At 39.7% G+C, this 23,105-nt stretch overlaps 1 protein-coding gene across 2 annotated transcripts in view; it reads right to left on the reverse strand.

Annotated features, from left to right (window-relative positions):
* Positions 1-4,209: 4,209 nt before the first annotated feature.
* LOC132789124 (Ig-like and fibronectin type-III domain-containing protein 2) overlaps positions 4,210-23,105 on the reverse strand; it is a 51,319-nt gene continuing 32,423 nt past the window's right edge. For both annotated transcript variants that reach the window (XM_060796908.1, XM_060796907.1), the window contains 16 exons: positions 20,216-20,306; positions 19,820-19,990; positions 19,625-19,762; positions 17,891-19,010; positions 17,621-17,834; positions 17,288-17,561; positions 15,719-15,973; positions 15,086-15,426; positions 8,796-8,946; positions 8,576-8,711; positions 8,303-8,495; positions 7,204-7,450; positions 6,468-7,137; positions 5,521-5,819; positions 5,145-5,389; positions 4,210-5,035 (listed from right to left, as the gene is read on the reverse strand). In XM_060796908.1, the coding sequence (XP_060652891.1) occupies positions 4,649-5,035; positions 5,145-5,389; positions 5,521-5,819; positions 6,468-7,137; positions 7,204-7,450; positions 8,303-8,495; positions 8,576-8,711; positions 8,796-8,946; positions 15,086-15,426; positions 15,719-15,973; positions 17,288-17,561; positions 17,621-17,834; positions 17,891-19,010; positions 19,625-19,762; positions 19,820-19,990; positions 20,216-20,291 (4,917 nt within the window). In that variant the 5' untranslated portion in view covers positions 20,292-20,306 and the 3' untranslated portion in view covers positions 4,210-4,648. The remainder of the gene's footprint in view (positions 5,036-5,144; positions 5,390-5,520; positions 5,820-6,467; positions 7,138-7,203; positions 7,451-8,302; positions 8,496-8,575; positions 8,712-8,795; positions 8,947-15,085; positions 15,427-15,718; positions 15,974-17,287; positions 17,562-17,620; positions 17,835-17,890; positions 19,011-19,624; positions 19,763-19,819; positions 19,991-20,215; positions 20,307-23,105) is intronic.

Below are 23,105 nucleotides of genomic sequence, written 5' to 3' on the forward strand. Positions count from 1 at the left end.
AGCCTGCCGTTGCGTTTCGCTTCTGACAGCACTCATACGCCATGTGCTCCATGAATTTTTGTTTACTGAATTTGTGTCTGAGCACGAGTTGCGAGTGCGAGTGCGAATACAAGCACTCGCATGTGTCGGTGTCATCTCTCTTTTTTGTGTGGGTTTCACAATGCAGAATGGTTTGTTCGCCTCCATCATTTAGACGTATTTATTGTAGCATACATCAGTTTTTTTGTTGTTGCTGTTGATGTTGTTGTTGTCGTTACATGTATCTTTGTGTGCGCGCTGTTGAAGCTGTTGTACACGGCAACTGATTATTTTAGACGAGATAAGATTATTTACTCGTGATGATGATGAGCTGAATCAATAAATTTAATACATATTTAGATGAAACTGCTTGCTATAAGAGTAAAGCTACTGTGCAGAGTAAATAATAAGGGACAGCAGCCAAAACCCTGAAATTAATATTACTCTAAAAAAATTTGTTGAACAATTTTGCTGTCGGCATCTTGAAGTTGGCTTTGAACATTCAAGAATTTAAATTTCCCTTTTTTTACAATTTTTTTGGATGTCAACTAATATGTAAACTAATCAATCAAATAAGTAATATCAATCATAATTACTTATTCCGTTGAATTAAAATTACTCTAAAAAATGGCTAGAGTATTTTTCCGTCGGCATATTAAAGTTGTGTATAACGGTGACCTAAGCTATTTCAATATTTAAAAATGCTTTTCAGTAGTAGTTAGATAAGCGATGCAATCGTATGTCAAATAGCGCCGAATTATGCATTGGTTGGTGTGCATTGCCATTATAAATATTAAATGTATTGATGGTTAAGTAATCTGTAAACTAATCAATCAAATATATAATATAAGTCACAATTATTTCCATCAATTAAAATTAAAATTTCACTATCAATTGATTACAGTACTTTGCCGTTGGCACATTAAAGTTATGTATTATAGATAAGCTTAGCTATTTCAATAGATGTCCTTATATTGTACTTTAAACATTTATGCAAGATTTTCCATTTCAGCAATCTGTAAGCTTCTTAATAAGATGTCGATAATATAAATAATAATTTCCTATTTTCATAAATTAAAAAAAAATTTCTTTAATATTTGGTTAGACTAAATTGTCGTCCGCATTTTAGAATTTATTATATTTATAATTTATTGATGCGCTAAACTATTTCAATAGATAGATGTCCTTATACTTTAAACATTTATGCAAGATTTTCCAGTTCAGCGATCTGCAAGCTATTTAATAAGATGTCGATAAAATCGTATGTTGAAACACGCAACATAATGCGTTGAGCTAATTTAGTACCCGCCCTTTGCCATTATAAATATTAAATGTATTTTTACGAGCGTATTTATTTACCCTTAATAAGGCGTTACATTAATAATGGCAAATAATACATATTAACGCACGCACATGGTGGCTGGTCCTCTGCATGTGTGGAAAACAATTCAATTAGTAGCCAGTAAGAGACATTTATTGATATTCGTAGAGCGAATTTATAAGTGCTGTTTGTTTATTGTTCTTATGTACAGAGTGTGAGTGTTGGTTTGTTTGTTTTAATGAGGGCCAAGTGTTATTATGAGTTTCGCGTTAATAAGCCAAAACGTCAGTTTACACTCGCTATAACTTTAGAGCAATTCCCTTGTAGTAATTATTTATATATGAGAGGGAGAAGAAGTCGAAGAAGTACATGATGATATGTATGTGCGCTGAGCACAGCGTCCGTTAATACCGAAAACTCACGCAATGCCATTACTTAGACCCAGACTTTGTGCTGCCTCTGCCCCCCTTGGACACCGTCGCCGTCACCGTTACTGCCGCTGCTGCCGCTGCTGCTACTACTGCTACTGCTGCTCCAATTGGCTGAGGGCCAAGCAGCGAGGTTGTTGTTGTGGCAACCACACTGGACAAGGACTGGCGACAAATTGCCTGTCCCCTTGTCGAAAATTAAAATTCGTAGGCCTGCGGAATTTGGATTGTGGATAGTCGATTCGGCGATGCCGGTTGGCGTTGCGTTGAAATTTTTACCCAGGAAATGGGAAACAAGAAGACATAAAAGAAACGGGAAATCGTAAAAAGATTTTTGTGTTAATGCGCATGATGAAAAATTGATAAACAAAAATGTGTGTATATTGTACGCCAAGCAACACATAAAGTAATAATAATAATATAATGAACAACAAGAAATAAACGAAAATCTAAAGGCAAAGACGCAACGAAACGAAACAAAACAAAGCAAAACAAAACAGGGTCAAGCAAGTGCAGAAGGTTCGCTTATCAAACAAAGCCAGCGACTTTAGTTAAAAATTAATAATAACAGCAAACCCCGAAACAACCTTCTTCTCACTTACCCATTGTACTTTGACACGCAGCGTGTCTATTGTGTGTGTGTGTGTTTGTGTGTATTTCATTTTTTGTAGTACACATTTTATTGTTTTATTTTTGTTATGGCGTCAATTTGCAGTTCATTTGAGTTAATTGTTTGGTCACCGGAAATAATTAAACAAAGAATAAAAAACCATTTTTAATATAAACTCCAGATATTTGTTTGTTTTCGCTATGAACTTTTTCTAGCCTCATCTCGCACAACATGGCGTATGCAATATTTTACATTTCAGTTTTATTATGCCAAGAGTTATTAGTTTAGCGATAAATATCATACAGCGAGTAGCTTCACATAAATCACATAACACGCTATGCAAGTTTTTCTGTTCATTCCCATGAAGCTCAATCGATGGACTATTTTTTTAAATCTCTGCGCAATTTTTCAATGGAGTTTTAAGTTACGCAATGTGATGATGCAAATTAAATGATCCAAGGCGGCAAAAAGTACACTAAAGCACCTCAATTGGCCAACACCTGACGTGTATACTTACTACGTGTCTTAGCTGCTTTGCCTGGCAATCTGGTTTATTTTATACTTTATGGTATATTTAAATCTATTACTATATCAAAATATCAAATATAGTCTATGGTATGTTTTGCTATTTTTGAGACACACTCGCCTGTAGCTTTCTTACTTGTTTTATTTATAAAAGAGAATAAATGCGATATGCTTGCACCTTTCTGCAAAATAACTAATATTTAATTTTTTGTATTGGCGCTCGCTTTAATTGTTTTGCAATGTCAATATCTCTTACAGCATACACTTGTATCGCCGAAAACAAACATGTTTTTCTTTAAACAGTATTTTACATAGGCTTGCAAAACGAAAGCAGAGAAAGCAGTTTCTCGCTATAGAGAGAATGATGAATGCATTCACTGGCACTTAAACGTGTTGCATAATTCAAACAACATTTATTCAAAGCTATTGCTTTGCTTTGCTTTGCATTCAGTTCATCAGTTGAGAGGCAGCCTAGCTACATTGTAACGAAAACGGAAACGGAAGTAAAGAAATCAGAGCAAAATGGCTGCTCCATCTGCTCACTAGCATATTAAGGGCGACTATAAAAAGTAACAAAAGTGGCAAGCATATTTGATGAGCAGAGAATAAAGTCGAGAAGATGAAGAAGAAGAAGACGGTTCGTCGTCTGTGGATATTCGTTGAATCCAGTTTGTTTATGCTATGCGCCCACTTAAGCGAGAGAAAGAAGTCAAAGTGTCGCCGCTTATGCATAACTAAATTATAATAATCTCTCCTCGTCGGCTGGCTAGAAGGCTGGAAGGCTGGCTGGCTCACTAACTGGCTGACTGGCTGAGTATGAAGGCGTCATCCATATCAGTATCAGATCATAACGCATTAGGGCTTATCATGTCGAGCAACTTACTCAGATATTCTAATAAAAAGCGGAATTTACATACGTTCCCTGTGTACAGAGAGTATTGCGCTCTCTCACTCATTGTGCTGCGATATAAGAGCTGCCTTTCCGCTTCCCTTTGCCGCTTTCCTCTTTCGTTTTCCCTTTGCTGCTGCTGTTGGCCTACAAATAATAATGGGTCGTGTCACCCGCTCTCTCTCTCTCTTTCACTGTCTACTTATGTGTAAGTCTATATTGCTTAGACACTAGTCAGCGCACAGCGTTGGTAAACTTCAATAACCCATCGCTCCCTTTACATCTTACCCGCTTAGAACGTAATCCTGGGCGGAGCCGAGCCGCCCCCAAAGTAACTTATATGAGCATATCTTTCAATATGGTAATATACGCTGCTGTTTACAGCATGAGCTACACTGGGGGAAAAGAAAGATACATATTTAGCATACGTTTTTAGCTTAGATAATGTTTCGTTACCAATTAAATTTATTTTACATAATTTTTGTTGAATCACAGTTACATACTACAAATTTATTACTTTACGCTACCCAAAAATCATTAGCAAACATTTTCTACGCAATGTTACCCAAGGTGTTCTCGCAGTGCATGTCCTCTAAAGATGTCACTGTGTGTGTGTGTGTGTGTGTGTAGGGGTATTTGGGTATGTGTGTGTGTGTTTGGGTGTGTTTATGGTTGCGCTTCGCGCTGTTTACACGGCCTATGTCTACATTTTGCGATTGTATACAGTACACAGTGTATGTGTATTGCTGTGCTGTGTGTGTGTGTGTGTGTATGTACATATGTACTGGTATGTGTACTAGCTAAACTTTGATGTCGCTTTTCAGAGTGGGAGTGGAGTGGAGGGGGTGAAGGTTCGTTTATGGCACAAGTTTCTTAAATCCAGCACCTTCTTGGCCAAGCTTGAGCTCTTCATAAATTGAGGGATTTACTTCATTGCACTGCGTGTTGCTGAGCGGGTTGTGAAAATGATGCGCCGCATCTGAGAGGCCATTGCGATGGCCATTGCTCTGGTGATGCCTACTGCCATTCGCTGTGGTCCCCGTATCGGGCGTCGCTGTCGCCGTGGACGTGGATGTCGTCATTGTGGCTGCAACACCATAGCCATTGCCATTGTGACTGTGACTGCTGTGACTATGACTGTGGCTCTGACTGTTGCTGTTGCTGCCTTGTGTGTGATTGCTGCCATTGTTATGCGGCTGCTGTTGGTGCTGTTGTGTTGTGATGGCCGATGTCACAGTTGGCAACTGCAATAAAAGAGTCGCAGAGAAAGAGGAGAGAGAAAGGAACATAGCAGACAGTTATAACATAAGTATGCTGTGCTAGTCTTAAAGCTGGCCCATAATTAATACACACCTGCACCTGCTCCAGACCCCGCGTATATGTGGGATTCTCGAATGCGACATTGCCATTGCCCGCCTTGCCGTGATGCGAACGATGCCGACGATAGAACACAATGGCTGCCGCTGCCAGGAGTATAGCCAAAATGCTTGCCACAATGCCACTGATTGTGCCAACGGCGCTGGAGTAGCTGCTGGTTGCCGAGGTCACATGCTGCTCCCCCAGCGTGAATCTAATCGGATCAGTGAGTACGCTGGCACCTGCAAAGCAAAGCGGAGCGACAGACAAGTCTGCAAATTAAGCCTAGACAAACACAGTCAGAGAGACGGAGCAACAGCAACTGTAGCTGGTAAGCTATTGATGCTCCATCAAAAGCGAAGAGTTCACGCACCATATGAATTGCCAGCCTTAACCACAAGCTCATACAGCACGTCTTTCTTAAGCCCATTAATGCTTATTGTTGTGTCCTTTACGTCGATGCGTTTTATCTCCAGTACACCCGCCAACATTATCTGATTGTTGTTGCTGTTGCCGTTGCCCATACTTGTTGCATTATTCATGGTATCCGACGTAGACGCAGGCTCCATCGAAGATTCGCTGGGCGACGACGTTGGCGGCACTACGGCGGCCTCATGGTAATATATTCTATAGCCGTCGACGGCATTTGGATTCTTTGTTGGTGCGTCCCATCTGTAATGAAATAGTTTTCAGACCGTGTGCATGGCGCCATATTATGAGTGGTAATATTGTTGCAGGCGCAAAACTTGTCTGGAATTTTAATAAATTTAATGCGAACTGGCATTCCGAGTCGATTCCCGGAGTCTGCTTGCTGTACAAACTTACGTTCGGAGCCTAGCAACCACCCACGCTCAATGTCCCATTCCCTACATCCACTATCCACTATTCTCGGCTATCCATTACACATCCAAACTACCCAAACTCCTCCCCTCCCCTCGTTCAATGTCCGTTGTCCGTTGTCCGTTTCGTAGTCGCCTGCTGCGACTTTGTGTGTGTGTGTGTGTGTGCGTAACCTTTGACGTTGACTAAGTGTATTAAAGTGAGATAAAAATCTCAGCTTTAATGGATTTTGCGGTCTATTAGTGCAGTCAGCACACACACATACACACACACTATCACACATGTGTGTGTGTGAACGATGCGAGGATAATGAATGTATTGGCTTGCGTAGCTCGGAATGGATGACTTCACATCCACCCCAAAGGCAATTCGACCGAGAGAGAAAAATCCCAAAACTAAACCAAACCGAAACGGACACATAGTTAAAAGATTAAATTTGATAGCTGCAAACGAAATGAAGAAATTCGATTCATCACTTACTTAATGTTCACCTCATTATCGGACATCACGCTGACCACAATGTTCTCCGGCGGACCCGGCAATCGATCACGATTCTTCTCAAAGCAACCGATGATGGTGCGCGAATACTGCAGACTGCAGATCTCCTTCGCACGCACCGTTTCGCCACGACACCAATTGAGGCACTTGCGCGGCACATGCTCCTCGGCACAGCAAGAACGATGGTCGGAACCATCGGCGGCGCACTTCATCAACTTATCAAAGTCCACAATGCATTCAGGGCGATTGGCAATCGCATCAAAGTCGACGTAGTAAGTGCAGGCATCGCGACATGCCAGCGAAACGTTCTGCTCGGCGCAACATTGTGACACATTGCGATTCAGGCTCGGCGTATTACGTATACGCACCGAGACCGGCGTCGTGGAGGAACCAAATGGATTCTCGGCATGGCAAAAGTAATCGCCAACATCGTTGGCCTGCAGCTTACTGATGCGCAACGACATCGTATAAATCGTCGACACATTAGCAACGGACACATAATAGTTGCCACCTTGGGGCACAGGGACGCGTCCATCATGATCGCGCCAGAAGATGGTCTTGGGCGCTGGCTTCGAGTCCACAGTGCAGCGCAGCTCCACCTCATCGCCCACCGAGGCCACTGTAATTCCCGCTGCTTGTATCTTGGGTGGATCTATGGAACACACGCAAAACATCAATGAAAAGTCTATTTAATCCATCCGCAAATCTCGCAACTTACAGCAGATGTTGACGCGTCTGGTTGCCTGCATGGGCACACCGTAGCCATTGTCCGCGTAACACGAGACATGCTCCATGTCCGCCGATACATTGTGTATGACCGTCACCATGTGCCGCGAGGTGTCCTGACGCACCAGGTGGCCGCCCACGTACAGCGAAATGGTTGGCGCTGGATTGCCCAGAGCCAGGCAGAGAATGGTCATTGAGCCGCCTTCGGGTATGTTGTCCGCCGGATGCACAGTCGGTGGCTGTTGCAGGAAAAAAGTGAATTCATGTATGAAAAACTGACTTTTCTCAAATATTTTATATATACACAGGGCGTGAAAAACACGCGTCTTTCGAATTTAAGAATTTTACATTCATTAAATAATAATGTGAGCATTTCTTTAGTCAAAAGTTAAACAAAAATATCTTAATTTTTTCTTTAATTTGATGTGAATAAAATAAGGTTTTTTTTAAGAAATTCTTTCAGTTTTAATATCAGAGTTTCCATCTACCCGAAACTTTGTTAAAATTAAATCTTTTATTGGCAAAGCAAGTAGAATGAAGAAAATATGGGAAAAAATTAAAAAGGGCTTTGAATTTTGTCTATAAATTCACATTCCTAAAATATGAATTTTATGTAAAAAAAAACATATTTTTTCATTAGAAATTATTTTCACTTCAAATTAGTTTTCAAAGAAAATTAAAAATCTTCGTTCCCTAAAAACCTTTCATATATTAAGAGTTTTAAAGTCAATTTAAGTTGAATAAAACAAATGGAATATATCAAATGAAACCATTAAAAAATAAATAACTTGTCAAACATAATGAAATACTTTGTTTTTCATTAAACAACCTCTATACAAGAACACTTTTGCTCATTTAGTATTCCCTGCTTCATGATTTCAGAATTTTTCGTCTTCAATCAAATGTAAAATGAAAAATCGTTGCTTTAGATTGAAATAGCTAGACTGGTTTGATTTAGAAATATGTGTTCACGCTTTGCTCTTGAAACCTTTTCATCTTGACACAAGACGTTTTCTTGAAAACTAAACGATTCTCTCCATCTCTGTGTATATACATAAGTGTGCATGCAGATATATTCTCAAACAAATTACATCGACAAAGGCAGGCAAAGCGGGATCCGTCCACGCGACTAGCGTCTCTGAGGGCAACGAGGAGGCACGTTCTCCCACCGCCTCGACATAGAGCACATGCTGCGAACTGGGCTTCAGATTGGTGAGTCGCAGCCAAGCCAGCTTTGTTTCAATCTTGGTGAAGCCGTCAGTTTTCATCATCTTGTGATAGACCCTGTAAGAACAATGCTGGCGGTTTAGCAACACATAATAACACCACCAGACTGTGGTTCATTCACCCCACCCTGAACTTACCTGTAGGTAATGCGCTCGTGTGGATGCGAATACTCTGGTGGCTGCCATGTCAACTGCATCCAGGTGGCACTGTGTGTGAGCACGGTCAACGAATGAGGCGGCGACGGTGCTCCCCAGGTGTCATTTGAATGTTGCACTACACAAAAGGAAAAACAAAGGTAGTGAGTCTTCGTGCAAGTGGTGCAATCGAGTTGACCCCAAAATGCCTTGAATGACTTACCATTTTCGCTAGCAACACTCGATGTGTTGAGCAGCAGCATTGATGCTGGCAGCGATGTGCCAAATTTTCCACGTGCCACAACCGTAATGCGGTATAAGGTATTCTCATCCAAATTGGTCAAATCGATGCTGGTCTCGTTGGTGGTCAATTCCTAAGTGTAAAGTTACGTTTGTATAGTATACTAGAGAAACATGAAACAAACAAAAATGAACAGCAGCAAGAGCAGCAGCCTAAGTGAGACAACAACCGTTGTCGCAGTGCACTCTGCGGTTTTCCTTAGCAAGAGAGAAGTGAGGAGAGAGGAGAGAAGGCAACGCGCGCTGCCGTCATGATTAGTACTTTTTGTAATTGCCGCGACGAAGCGCAATTTGTGGTATTTAGCCGCAAAATGACACCGCCAGCCGACACTCTACACACTCACACACTCATACTCAGGCACACCCAGCTGCCAACACCATCATCAGCATCATCATCAGCAGCAGCAGCTACATTGTTGCTGCCAGCTGGCGTCATATTGTTTCAAAAGTCATTGCCGAAATTGACACAGTATGTATCATTCGTATGTATGTTGATGTACAAACTAAAGTGTGTTCTATGTATTCATTTCTCTATTCGTATTCGCATTTTTGCTATTCCGCTGACAGGATAATTCGCTGGCATAGCAGCGACCCACATTAAAAATTGCTTGCGTAATCTGCGGCTATAGCTTGCCGCCATTTCAGAGCTGGCAGCTGACAGTGAATTAGCCAGCATCCGAGTATTGGCTGCAGATGCGCGTTGAACAGCAAAGCTACTGTCAAGCATGCTCGACATTAGAACACATTACATTAGCTACTAAAAGTTGATTATTAAAGTAGCTTATAAGTAGACAATGTGGCAATAATTATACGAAAAATTTAACTTCGAAATATAGTGGAAATACAAAAATTATTATAATATATTTTTTCATATACTATCCAGACTTGAGCAGAAGATATTATAAATGAGGTACCAAATATTTAAAATTTAATAGAAATACAAAAATGATTATAATATATATCTGTCCAGCATTAAATAGAAAATATTATAAATGAGTTACGTATTTTAAATAATAGTTTAAACGTTTAAAAAAAGGCAGAACAAGACAAAAATTTCAAACTAATTTAGGTGGCTTAAATAGAGGTGTTATTTGAAGCGAAGAATTAAATAAAATATTATTTTAAAACTATATTCTGATCGCTAATTCTTTTTCTTTCTCTTTTACACATTATCACCAATCTATTCTACCACTTGATTAATTACTTTTCAAATAGCAAGTTAAAAAAAGCAATATACTCGCATAATGTGCGTATACTTAATGCGTATACTTAATGCGTATACTTATTGCGAGTACAATTAACTACTAGCTGATACCGATTCAGATACATCTAGGCACGACGAATACAGATACAATGCTCGTGTAGAATACCCGAAAGTCGCCAGAAATCCAGTTTGTGATGTTAAACTGTTTGATTATCTTTCAGTTGTCGTTTTTGGACCATTAATTACGCTTTCGGTTGAAAATGCTACAAAATTTATGCCAATGCTGCACTCATCCACATGTGTATGTGTTTGTGCCAGCGTGTGTGTGTATGCTTGTGCTTGTGGTGTGGCACGCTTATTGCGTAAATGTGTTTTTATTATTTGTGAGTTTTAATGCTGCTGGCATAAATAATCTGTGTGCTCGCACTGATGCCACTGATGATGACAAAGTGTGCGCACACACACACACACACACACACACTTGCACACTTGCACACTTAAGCGATTTGAAATACGTGACTATCTGCCCCTCCTCCTCCGCCTCCGCCTTCACCTCCACTCTGTCCACCTGCTGCCAGCAGAATGCTACACCTCCAGCCCACCCGTAACAAGACTTTGACATTTTGGTAAGTGAGTCAATGTCAAGCCAACTCAGGCAGCTGACAAACAGCAAATTGATCATTTTATGCTCGTATCTTCGATGTTGTTGCCATTGCTGTGTGTGGTTGTTGATGCACTTTTGTTGTTGTTGATGTTGTTGTTTCTAGTGTTGCTTCTCTTGTTTTGGCATGTTTGTTGCTGTTGCACATTTTAATTTATATGAACGCATCGAAACCTCTACATAGCATAGTATCATACATACTTTGCCTCCCTTTTACGGCTTCTCTTTTTTTTTATTTGTTGTTTTGGGCAACGACCACTTGTGTTTTTGATTTATACGCATACGTAGAAGTTCATATATTTATATATATTTGGCTTGTCAGACCAACTATGTGCCAACGGAATGACATAAAAACAATTAGCTTGGCCTTCAATTTGCCACCTGGGGGTTGTATTCAGTCATAATCGCTGACAAGACACTTTATTTACTGACAGATGGATATTCAGATTAGGTGTAGACCAATTTCACAATAAATAAAATAAATCACTTTTGATAAACGCAAATTGTAGTCTTGAGTACAATTAAAGATTTGATCTTATATCAAATTTAACTCTTGTTTATTTCGAGCTCAATTTGAAACTCTTCTCTTTAAAAAGAACTCCAAATTTATTGGCATGATACTTCGCACACAATTTACTAAAATGCTGCCGAGTAATTTGTTTTTGCTTTGTGCAAAGTGACATTAAATAAGGCACGAGATAGAATAGTTTTACGACTTCTTTCCCTTGAGCCCAAGTCTGGAATTTAGCTACATATTTTTTTAAAATTACTGCACGCTCTTATCTTAAGAGCATTAAATTAAAAAAAGAAAACCTTTTTTGTTGTTGTGTCTTAACTATGCCAAGTACTATCGTCAGAGCTTGGGCCCCACAGGACCTTGTGGACGAAAACAAGTACTAATAGCCCCAAAACACTAGAGCAGCAACTTTGTTGTCACTTTATTATATCCCTTTTGACCAATAATTACATTTTCCACCCCGCAATCTAAATGTGCCACAGTTGGCATGGCGAAAACAGTCCGACCAGGGTCCGAAATGAATAATTAATGTGGCCACAAACACGTGCTCGACTCGGTTGGCAGGTTGAGGTGAGCCAGTCCTAAATACCACAAGTAACAGCATCCAAATATGACAGCAAACAGCGTAAACGAATAAATATTCAAAGAGCATTGCGATGACTTGGAATGGGAGCAAGTTGGCAGGACAACAATCCCCCACCCAACTTTTCCTCAGACATTAAAGATATTTTTTTTCTTTTGCATAGTGTACACATTTATAGAACCAAGTCCCTGGTTGGTCATTTGCTGGTGAAACGCCTCAAAAAGTCGCATAGTCTCGCAGCGTAATCGATGTCATTTTGAACCCTTTTGAAAAGACTCCCGAAGCGAAGTCTATTGGAATATACATTTAGAATGTATCTAATTGGTGGACTTCGTCTGTCGTCTGTGCAGGATTTTTTACTATTTTACTATTTTATTCGTACGACCATATTAAAAAGTTTTTATGACCAACATTTCGGGTGAATTTGACAACAAAGAGAAATGAGAAATAAAGCTTGCTTCGCCAACAGGCAACAGCAGCTGCGGCAGTAAAAATCATCACAAAAGTTACGTTCGAGCAGAGCCTCGCCTTCACTTCCTCTGCTGTTCTCCTCTTCAACAAACCTTGCCTCGTAAACCATGCCAACCCTTTCGTAAAAGGACACTGTCCATGATGTTGGCCAGGCTTCGACATTGCTTCGGCGAATGCCAATGGTGGTGAGATCATGCTGCCGCGTTGAATAGGAATTGCCAAATTATTGGCACTGATTCAATCGAGCACGACAAACACCCTGGGGTGTCCTTAGCATCCTTAACGTTCGTTTTTCCCGCTACAAACTATTAATATATATATATACGAAACCACTTCCCTGACTTACTTTTGTTTCAGGTGTTGTTCATTCGCCACCAAACCAAACTACTTAATGTGAATACAAATAAATAAATTCTTGGCAGTCTGCTATAATTAAACCGAGTCACATATTGCAAATTCTGGCAGAGAGAGTTTTTCTCGCTCTTATCTCTCCTTGTATTTTTTTGTTAATTTCGCTTTTGCCCTTTTTTTTGCCTGGTTAAAATATTTAAACTTAGGCCAAAGTATTTCTGGCACGTTCGAAAGCAATTAACTTTTTTATATACATACTATACAAGTAGAGGCAATAACCGAGGTCAGATGTCAGCTCAACGTGCCAATAACACGCCTGCTTTTCTCCCAGCCGATGCCCAAAAAAACAGTTTTGTAGATACGTGCGATACACATAGAGATACAAAACGAAGAGGAGAAGAGTTTGAATACCACCGATAAAAATAGCGCCATTGTGCAGGCAGCCAAAAAGTCTGAGGCCGATGCACCGAGACGCATTTAAACCAATTGACACCAAAATTGTGTGTGAGAGAGTATAAAAGAAGCTAAGCCAGCAGACAGCCAGCCAGCCAGCCAACCAGCTCCGCAACAGATGCGCCCGCTTGACCAGGCCAGCTTCCAACTCCAGAGCAGAGGAGATCAGAGCAGACCAGCCAAGCCAACCGAGGAACAAAACCAAAGTGAGCAGGCGAATGAATTTTGAACACAAGAGAGCAAAAAAGAACAAAAGCAAAAACAGCAATAGCTACAGCTACAGAAACAGAGACAGAAATTGAAAAGAGTGAAAGAAAAACACATTGACAAAAACTAAAGCTGGCAACAGCTACAACATGCCTCAGTGCGGCATGCGGCAGCCAGCATGCGGCATGCTGTTGAGCTCGTCTCCAATATCGATTCGATTGGTGTCTAGTGGTGGCTGACTGGCTGGTTGGCTGGCATCATGGGCTGGTCCGTCGATGTCGCCTTGTTGCTGCAACGAGGGGTCGCAGCTTGCATTGAAAACATTTTGCGCGCATCAAAAACGACAAAAGCAACAACAACAGCAACACGCGTCAAACACTTGCTAGTTATTCAGTTATTTTTACAGCGCATTTTTTTCTTTTTGTTTTCGTATTTGCAAGTTTTTGAGGCCAATAACTCTGCTGATGGCCATGGCTATGACTGCGATTCTTGCCGCAGCAACGTCACAGCAGCAACAGCAGCAAGCGCAGGTGGCGCCGCAAAACGCATCGCACTATGTTGGGCTGTGTTGCGCTCTGTGATGTGTGACAACAACAGTCAATAACTGCAACAATGCCAATGGCAATTTATATGTATATTAAGCCAAGTTCGCGCAGTCCGCGTTTATGGCAAACTTTTCTGTGTCTAGTTTATCGTCACGTTTGCACCGTTAAACGAATAGTTTCAGTTGGCGACCAGCAGCCATGACACACAGCCCTACCATAAACCTTACTTACAGATTAAGGTCACCCTCTATGCGATAATTGAATGGGAAAACGACCCCTAACAGTTTAAAAAAATAACCAATTAATTTAATTCTAAATTTCAATACAAAAAATAAACGCAAATAGTTTAAATAAACTGTTAATAAACAAGAAAGAAAGCTGGGCTAGTCGCTACCTACGTTAAAAAAAGCAAAACAGTACGCTATAATTCTTATAATATACATATTTAATATACAGAACCTTAAGACTTTAGTCACTCTGGTTTATCTCATTGCAATAAATAATTATATTCGTCACATATTACAAAAATATACCGAAGGCTATATTTGGTATATATGTATATAGTACTATATAATAAATATTTAAAATATAGCACGCAAGCATAAGAAGTACTGTCGAAAAAAAATATATCTCTATCTCTTATAGACTCTGAGCTCTAGGTGTTCATATTAACGGACATGGCTATATCGTCTCGGCTGTTGACGCTGATGAAGAATATATAGACTTTATATGGTCGGAGTTGCTTCTTTTGTTTTAGTTATAATACCCAATAAAAATAACCAATTAATTTAATTCTAAATTTCTAAATTATTTCGATTCTATTATTAAACATATTTTTAAAAAGCATAATAATTATAAAGTGCTTGAAATTCTATTGTTATTACGCTGCTAATCTCAAATTTGTAGTGCAAACCAAGTCTAATAAGCTTACAGTTTTCTACATTTATTTGCATGCCACAGTTTTAATTGCATTCATTAGTGGCCAACGCTTTATTTCATTAAGAGTAACCAGCTTAGCCAAAAATTACTGTTTGTCTGTGCGTCTGCATATTGCAGAGTTTGCAAAAAACTTTTACTATATGAAAGTCATTTTAGTGAAACATGCAGGGAACAGTATTTAAATTGTAAGTCAAAACTTTTGTTTACTTTACTCTACTCTCGCTTTCTCTCTCTCCCCTTTCTCTCTTTCTGTACTTAACAATTAATAATATAACTACTCACATTCTCCAGCTTCGCGATGGTTTCGTACATGGTCATATTATTCACTCGTCCATATTGCACAACAAAATCAATATCATCTGCATTCGTTGCACTTGCAGTGTCCGCCGACTTCGATGTTGTCGTTGTCGATGTCTCGGCTGCTGTCGCAACGTCACCAGCCACAATGCCGGCTGCTGCAGCCAGTTCATCGCCAGTTATCATGTCGACAGGCGTTGCCGCGGTGGCGGAGGAAGAGGCTGAAGCTGTTTCCACTGTGGGCGGTGTCCAAGCGAGACTTATGCTTCTGCTCGTCACGGATGTTGCATGCACATCTTCTGGTGGTCCGGGTATATTATTTGTGCCTGGCATGGAAAAAGAGAGATAGAGATTGAGTTTGAGATAGATGGTAGATGGTAGAAGGCCAACGTGAACAGTTGTTTTATAATGCAAGTTTAATTGGCCAATATTGGTTTTGTCTGCCATTTTGTGGGATATACCAAAGAATTGACCAAATAATGTAGCACACACAATGGTGTGCAACAGTGCGTATACTCAACATGCACGCCAGACACGCCATTCGGCAAACAGAATTAGCCGCAAACACACAAGTGCCATGGTTACGGCTATTCGACTATTCGAATATTCGCTTCTTACCTTCCTCGAAGCACTGCAGAATGTTGCCAGCGTAGGATAAACAATCTGGCACATTGCTCGCCAACGTCGATGAGCCTGTTGATGTTAGAGTTCCGATGCCCGCTGCCGTCGATGCAGCGGTTGCCGCCGTCGATTTGGTGGAGAGTGCAAGGGGCATGACACCGCGGCATAGTGGCATGCAGGCATTGATAACGCCACGGCGACTGCAGCACGGACTGTGATCTCGTCCTCCAGCTGCGCAACGTGCCAGAATAGCTAAGGAATAACAGAGAATGTGGTTAATAGTAGACTTCAACTATGACATGGCAAATTGCTGCGTATCTGTGGCCTCAATTCACGCTTTGAATACATCAATATCCTGTTTGGCTGTGATTTGGACACTTCAACTTTAATCTGACAAACAACTTTTCAGCAGTCAATGATGCAAAGCATGACTCGACGGGTTTTCTGTCTGCATTTTTCAGGAAATTAACGCAGATTTTACATCTACTTAGAGCAATTCTTCTAAACGCAAGTCATCCGCTAATAAGCTTGACATGAGCATAATCAATGGAAACTTTGCTTCAAAGACAGCTCTAGCTTTGCTAAGTAATTTATCTTGCTATTGTAGTCAAGCCATGAATTTCAAATAGTATTTATTGAAAGTAGAAAATATCTTTAATTAATTAATTATGTTTAAAGTAGAAAAAATCTTGCAAATAAATACTTTTTTTATACTTTCTTAGGAATTCTGAAATGTTGAATTTCAAAATATAATTTACATCGCTTAAGCTTTAATTCAAAAAGTGTTTCCAAGTATTAAGCAACAGAAACTATATAAAATACTGAACTAATTTATCTCATTATTAAAAATATAATGATAATTATAATTCTTAAAAATAAAATGTTATATTTAAATGTAGTATTTCGAAATACTTTACTGTACTTTATTTAAACTTCTGCTTAAGTGTATGCAAATATTATTCATAGGGAACTATATAAAATAATGTATTTATAAACTTTTATAAAAATATTTATATTATTTGTAGCTTTTTGAAATTCTAATATAAATCTTAGTGTGTTTACACTTATAAAAATTCTCGATTTGCTGTCACTCCGTCAACACTCCATTAATTAGCTTTAAATACATCTCTTAAAGAATGCTTGACTATCTAGACAAATTCATCTAATCATTTCTACTTTAATGCTATCTAATTATCAGCTTCCAGTTCAATCCAGTTTAATCTATACGAAACGAAATTCGCATCTCATATTACAGTAACTATGCCATGCCAACTAAAAAACAATCCCAACGTAGACAAAGATTCGTTTAGGACTTAATACTGCAAATTTGATCAATTAAAAAGGCGAAACCGAAATGAGCTCATTAAATTCAGAAAAACCATTCAGATTCGTCTATTGTGCAAGGCCCTATTGTCAATGGTGGATAACAAGGAACAAGAGACAGGGAACAGGGCGCTGTGAGCTGCTTAATAAGGATGTTGGACTGACACTAATTAGAGTTGGCCAGCTGAATGTGTACGCTACTATGTGTGTGTGTGTGTGTTTGTGGGCTTAACTGTTACTCACGCATTTGGGCACGACACGTTGGTCCGAGATTTTCAATGTCCGACAGCCGAATGTTATAAGAGCAGAGTGGAGCGCATTGTGGCAAGAGACCAGAGGCTTGGCAACACGTCGACATGTTGTATTTGGCAACCGGCGTTAGATCGAGCTCGGCGGCCAGGGTGCGTGTAATGAGACGTGGAGATGGTTCGCTTTTGCCATACGCATTAATTGATACCACATAGAACTCATAGTAAATGTCCGCCTCAAGACCTTCGAGAATGAGTGGCGGCTGACGCTGCAAAGTTAATTAAATTAGCCAGTCAACCTTATTTAAGTTCGCTTCGTGCAACTTACCTTCTCCACCGTTAGATAGTCATCGCCGACTCCCAGGCGACGGAACTTGACATGGAACGTGGTCACCGTGTCCGCCAGTCGCTTCGGCTTATTCCAGTCGAGTATCACAAAGCTGTCAGTTTTGGCGACAGTCCGCAGCTTCGAAGGCGGATCAGCGAGCACTCCATAGCCCTGAAACAGGCAGCTGCTGTACTCAGACATAAAGCGCAGGCATCTAAAATGGGAGAACATTTAACATCTATTTGCAATTACTGACATTTCGAAACCCACTTGAATAGGCTAAAGTCCAGCGAGGTCAGCTTGCCAGCGCAGAGCGGGAAACAAGCCGATGGAATTCCTCTGGCACGACAACATGGCGTATGATCAATATTGTTGGCCAAGCAAGTGAAGGTAATGTTCGACCAGGGCGCACAGACCATGAGGTCAGGCAACGTCGCCTGATCCGCCTTCTCTGGATCACACATCTTGTCCATGCACAGACGATGCGTCATGCCACTCGACTCGCAGCATCCCCGAATGTCAGGCAACGTGGGCATCACCTGCTTGTCGGTGTTGCCCGCCTGTGTCTCCGCCACCGAAGCACTGGTATGGGTAAAGAACCGCAGACGTTCGTTGGGCAAACTGGAGCCATACTCATTGACCGCAGTCAGAATGACAGCATACATGGTCAGCGGCGACAGTGAGTCCAGATAGAGATACGTCTGATTGGCGGGCACATTGTAGAGCTTCGTCAGTTCCATTTCCTGCTGTTCCGTTGACTCCAGCGACTTTCGTCTAACCTCACCGCTTAACTCGTCCTCATCGAAGCTATGCAATGTTGTCAGATTCACCGTATAATGACTGACCTGATCGGCCAGCTTTTGTGGCGGCGACCAACTGATGTTCACACTCCTTTCACGCACCTGATCCACAGAGAGTTGAACCGGCATGCTGGGTATCTGTTGCACACCCTTCAGAATGCACTGCAGCCCACTCAGTGTGTGGTGCACGCAGGAGACACGCGTCTTTAGGCGGTCGGTGAATGGGGTGTATTCGCCGCGGCACATATCCTGGCAGAGATCGGGTATTTGCTTCTCAACGCAACAGGGCACATGATTGCGACCATCGGCCATGCACTTGACAATACTGGGAAAGTCCTTTTCGCAGGCCTCGGGATCCACATCCGTGGTGCCGTCGAGGATGTTGTGCACATTGCAAAAACCCATGCACTGCGTGGACACATTGGCGCGCTCACAGCACTCGGTGAAGTCATGTGTGAACACTGGCGGACTTTGACTCGGTCGCCAGAAACTGCGATTGTCCTGGGCATTGAGTGGTGGCGGCAACAGGAACACGTCACTTGACTCGGCCGTTGCTGTGTCTGTGCTGTTGCCCTGCGACACCTCCTTGACTGCAAAATCAACAAAAGGAAAACAAGTACGCAAGCTGGATTAGAGTGTGCTCGACTGTAAGATATCCGACTCACATTTTCAATAATAACAAAAGGAGTTTCATCGTGAAAAAATACTGACATATACCGAAAGCTATTTTTAGTATACTATTACATTTCAAAATATACCAAAGAGTTTACAATATACCATATTGTTAATCAATGAAACGTATAAAATTATCTGATGAATAGCTTTTAAATTTTTATCTAATCAAAACCAAATCCACAAATTTTAAAATTGTAGTTATTATTGTGTGTGTCAAAAATCGAGGATTTTAACTTTAAATGTACAAAGTTTTTCTCTCCGTAGCAATAACGTGTGTTTAATCTTTACCTCTATATCTGAAATCTAAGTGTTCATACGGACAGCCAGACAAACGGATATGCAGACATGACAATATATACAGACTCGACTATAGGTGCTAATTAAGAGTATATGATTTACTTTATGGGGCCAGAGATGCTTCTTTATACCTGCACAAAGTTCAAATACCCTTCAATCCTATGGGAAGCGAGTATAAAAAGCTTAAACCGAAAGAAGTAAAGGAAAAAATGGGAGAGCACGCTCCACTTACCTGTCAATATGTGTATGCTGCGCAACACAGGATCCGAGTTCAACTCGCAGATATAGGCACCAGAATCACTTGTCTTTAGGTCCTTGATCAACAGCACCCAGACCTCTCCGCCCGTCTCCAAATTGCGTCCCTTTGGGCCTAGATGCATAGTACTTGCTTAACAATTAAGCTCTTTTACAATTCTTAAACACTTACTTCCATCATGCAAAACTCTCACACGATTATCATTTGTGACGCGGACTGAGCCAGCTGTTAAAATCTCGTCACCCTTCTTCCATATCACCGTGTTGTTGGCCACATTCTCGGAGACCACGCAGGTTAACAGGCCATCCTTGTTCTCGAATATTTGCGATGGGCCACCAGTTCCTAAAGCAACATTTATTATCGTACATGCAACAAATCAACTTGAACTCTTAGCGCAGCTAAGTGCATTCGACGTTAAATATCGTGTCATTAATTTTCTAATTTATGACTTTATAAAGTGTATTATAAATTTTTCTAATTCATGTATTATACAATATTTTCATTGAAAGAAAGCTTAAGTCTTATTTTATATGTTAAAAGTGATTAAAAGTTAAGCAAACGACTTACCAATTGGCACACCTGAATTAACATTCGTAAATAAAAGACATATCGTTATAATTTTTAACCCGAATGGCTTAAGCATTATTCCGTGTATAGCCTGTAAATATATTAAAATAAATAATTCAATTAATGTTGGCGAGAATAACTATTTATAACTATTTTATATTATCAGACAGAAAATACAAAATTAAAATTAGTCTTCAATTGATTTTTTCATTGAATATTTCTTAATAACACATTAAATTAATTGAATCAACGGAAATATTGTTGGTTTTCTCAATATAAATATAAAAATTATAAACATTTTTGAGAATATAAATAAAAAATACTTTTAACCAATTATAATTTGTGAATAATAAATAAAACAAATGTTAATATTTGCACATTAAACATTACGTATTTCGTTAAATTTTGCACATACTGTATTGCAAATTTAAATAATCATAGGGTGTTCACATTTTTTCACAATTCGCAATTTTAATAATTGCATATTTGGTTTGGTTTTTTTTTTTAATGTTCAAAGGAATTTGATTGACCACTAACGAGTTTGCAATCAAATAATTAGAGACAACTGTAGCAAATTAAAATTATTATTGCAATAATAAAAAAAAAACACAATAAATGCAAACAGACTATTTGTATATGTAGTAATTAAATATTTGTACATCGATATCGCACATTTTAGTTGAATCAACTGATTGCAAGTATCGGAATATTTTTCATGTTCTACATATTTATTGCAGACACAACTTGGCATTAAATTAAATAACTAGCAAATACTTGCTCACATTTTATACCAGGAAAAGCATCATCATTGAATGCGAAATGGTCTTGAGGTAAACATTCTTGTAAGAAATGCAAAACCCTTTAGAGAAATTTATGCTACATTCTTGCATAGTTTAATTTAAATCAAATCGACGTCTGTTGAATTGTCCTTGTCCAGTTCAACATATTTGTGGTATTGAAAAATGTATGTGCTCGTATGGGGATGTCAAAAATATGGAACCTTAAATAATAGTAAATGCTTTCTTCTAGTTATTGCGTACAATCAATATTTTTCAATCATTTTCATAGCCGGTGAGACACATTTTTATATGTATAAAGGCGAGCGGGGGCGGGGGCGGGTCACACACAAACACACACACCTACACAACCGGATGCACCTGTCAACTGCCAACTAACATCGCAAACAGCGACGACGACGACGTCGACCCATGAACGCACTGGCGGACACAGATGCATTCGGAAACAGCGCCACCTTGGACAGGTCAGGTGCCTGGCGGAAATGTAGACGGAGATGGAGGAAGGAGGAGTAGGGGAAGAGAACTAGGACGGACACGAAGACTGGCAGCGCGTTGATGTCGACGTTGGGATTCGCAAAATAAAATATACGTGACCATTGGACCGACCAACCAACCCATTCCCCCACATCCTCCTCCCTCGATCCCCGAAACTGACTGACGGCATGTTCCACCGACCTTTTCGTTTAACGTCAGTTTTTTTAGTATTTTTTTTTTTTTTGTTAGCTTTTTTGATAAATATTTTGTGTGCTTTTTTCTTCGTCTGTTGATAAAATGTTGAACATTGCAATAGTCGCAGGATGCTGACAACTTTGCACGTTGCGTGGCTCACTAATATTGCCTCGAACAGCCATCGAAGGCGTTATTCCGATTGCAAATCGATGCAAACACATCCGCTATTTGTCGGAAAAACATGAAAAATGGTAAAACATCAACCCTGCACGCACAACAGACGGACCTTTCAACTAAACGGAAATAGTTTTTAGCCGTTCCATAAAACTAAACTTTTGCGAAATGGAATTTCAGAGTCTGGAAAAATTGAAAACTTTTTTAGTGAGGATTAAGAAGTGCACGAAGTTCATTTTCTGCATTGATTATGAATTTTAATATATTTTATTTATTTAGATAATATATAAATAAAATATATTAAATTAGATAATTGGATACTTAATCCTTTTTTTGAAACTGGAAATGAATTCACAATGTATATTAAAGAGGTATTAATAAATACAATAAATATATAATAAACAAATACAAATCGATCTATACGTATCATTTGTGTCTATCGTAAATTACAGTTTAAGAAAAATATTCAAAAATGAAAAAAAATTTAATTCAATTGAATATTTGTGTTTTAAGTGATAAAAGTTTTTGATTCCTACAGCTTTTTCTTTTCAATTTATTTATGCGCTAGAACGATTATAATTAAATAATAAATTGAAATTTGTTTGTATGAATATAAAGTAAAGTTTATTAATAAATTGTCTTAAATAAAAAAGGTTGTGAAACATGATTAACTGTTTACTTGAATTTGTAATACAATACAAAATTTTGTCTATAAACATTAATATAGTTATTTCTTGGATGTTGGAAATCATAAATCCATTTTCTAATTAAGTTTACTTTTAAGTACAGATTAAGTAGAGCTTCTAATGAGCCACAATATCTGTTAGCCATAACTCTAGAAATTACCTGTCGCCTCTGGGTCAAGTATTGGTGACTAATTGTCGCTATTAGCAGCCCCGTTCCACAACCCCTCTCTAGAAAATTGTCAACAAACATGACGACAGCCAGCAGTATCAGAAATCCCCTTATAGCCAACCTACTAGCAAGTATGATGAGTGGGGTCGTCATTTGTTTGTCCATGGCCTTTGCCAGCAGCACTTGTATGGTATCAGAGGGCAAACTGCTCATGACCAATGGCCAATGGCAATGTTGACGACAACAGCTGTAAGACAATAGCCGTGGAGAAATTCTAGTAATAGGCAGGGGCAGACATAAACAGAGGGCAGGGCCAGAGACAGGGACAGCAACACGGTTTGTGGTTTGGGTGAGGTTGGCTGTGCTCATGGTCGAAGATAGCGAGTATTTTATGC

The sequence above is a fragment of the Drosophila nasuta genome, chromosome 3, assembly GCF_023558535.2.
Source record: "Drosophila nasuta strain 15112-1781.00 chromosome 3, ASM2355853v1, whole genome shotgun sequence".
Taxonomy (NCBI): domain Eukaryota; kingdom Metazoa; phylum Arthropoda; class Insecta; order Diptera; family Drosophilidae; genus Drosophila; species Drosophila nasuta.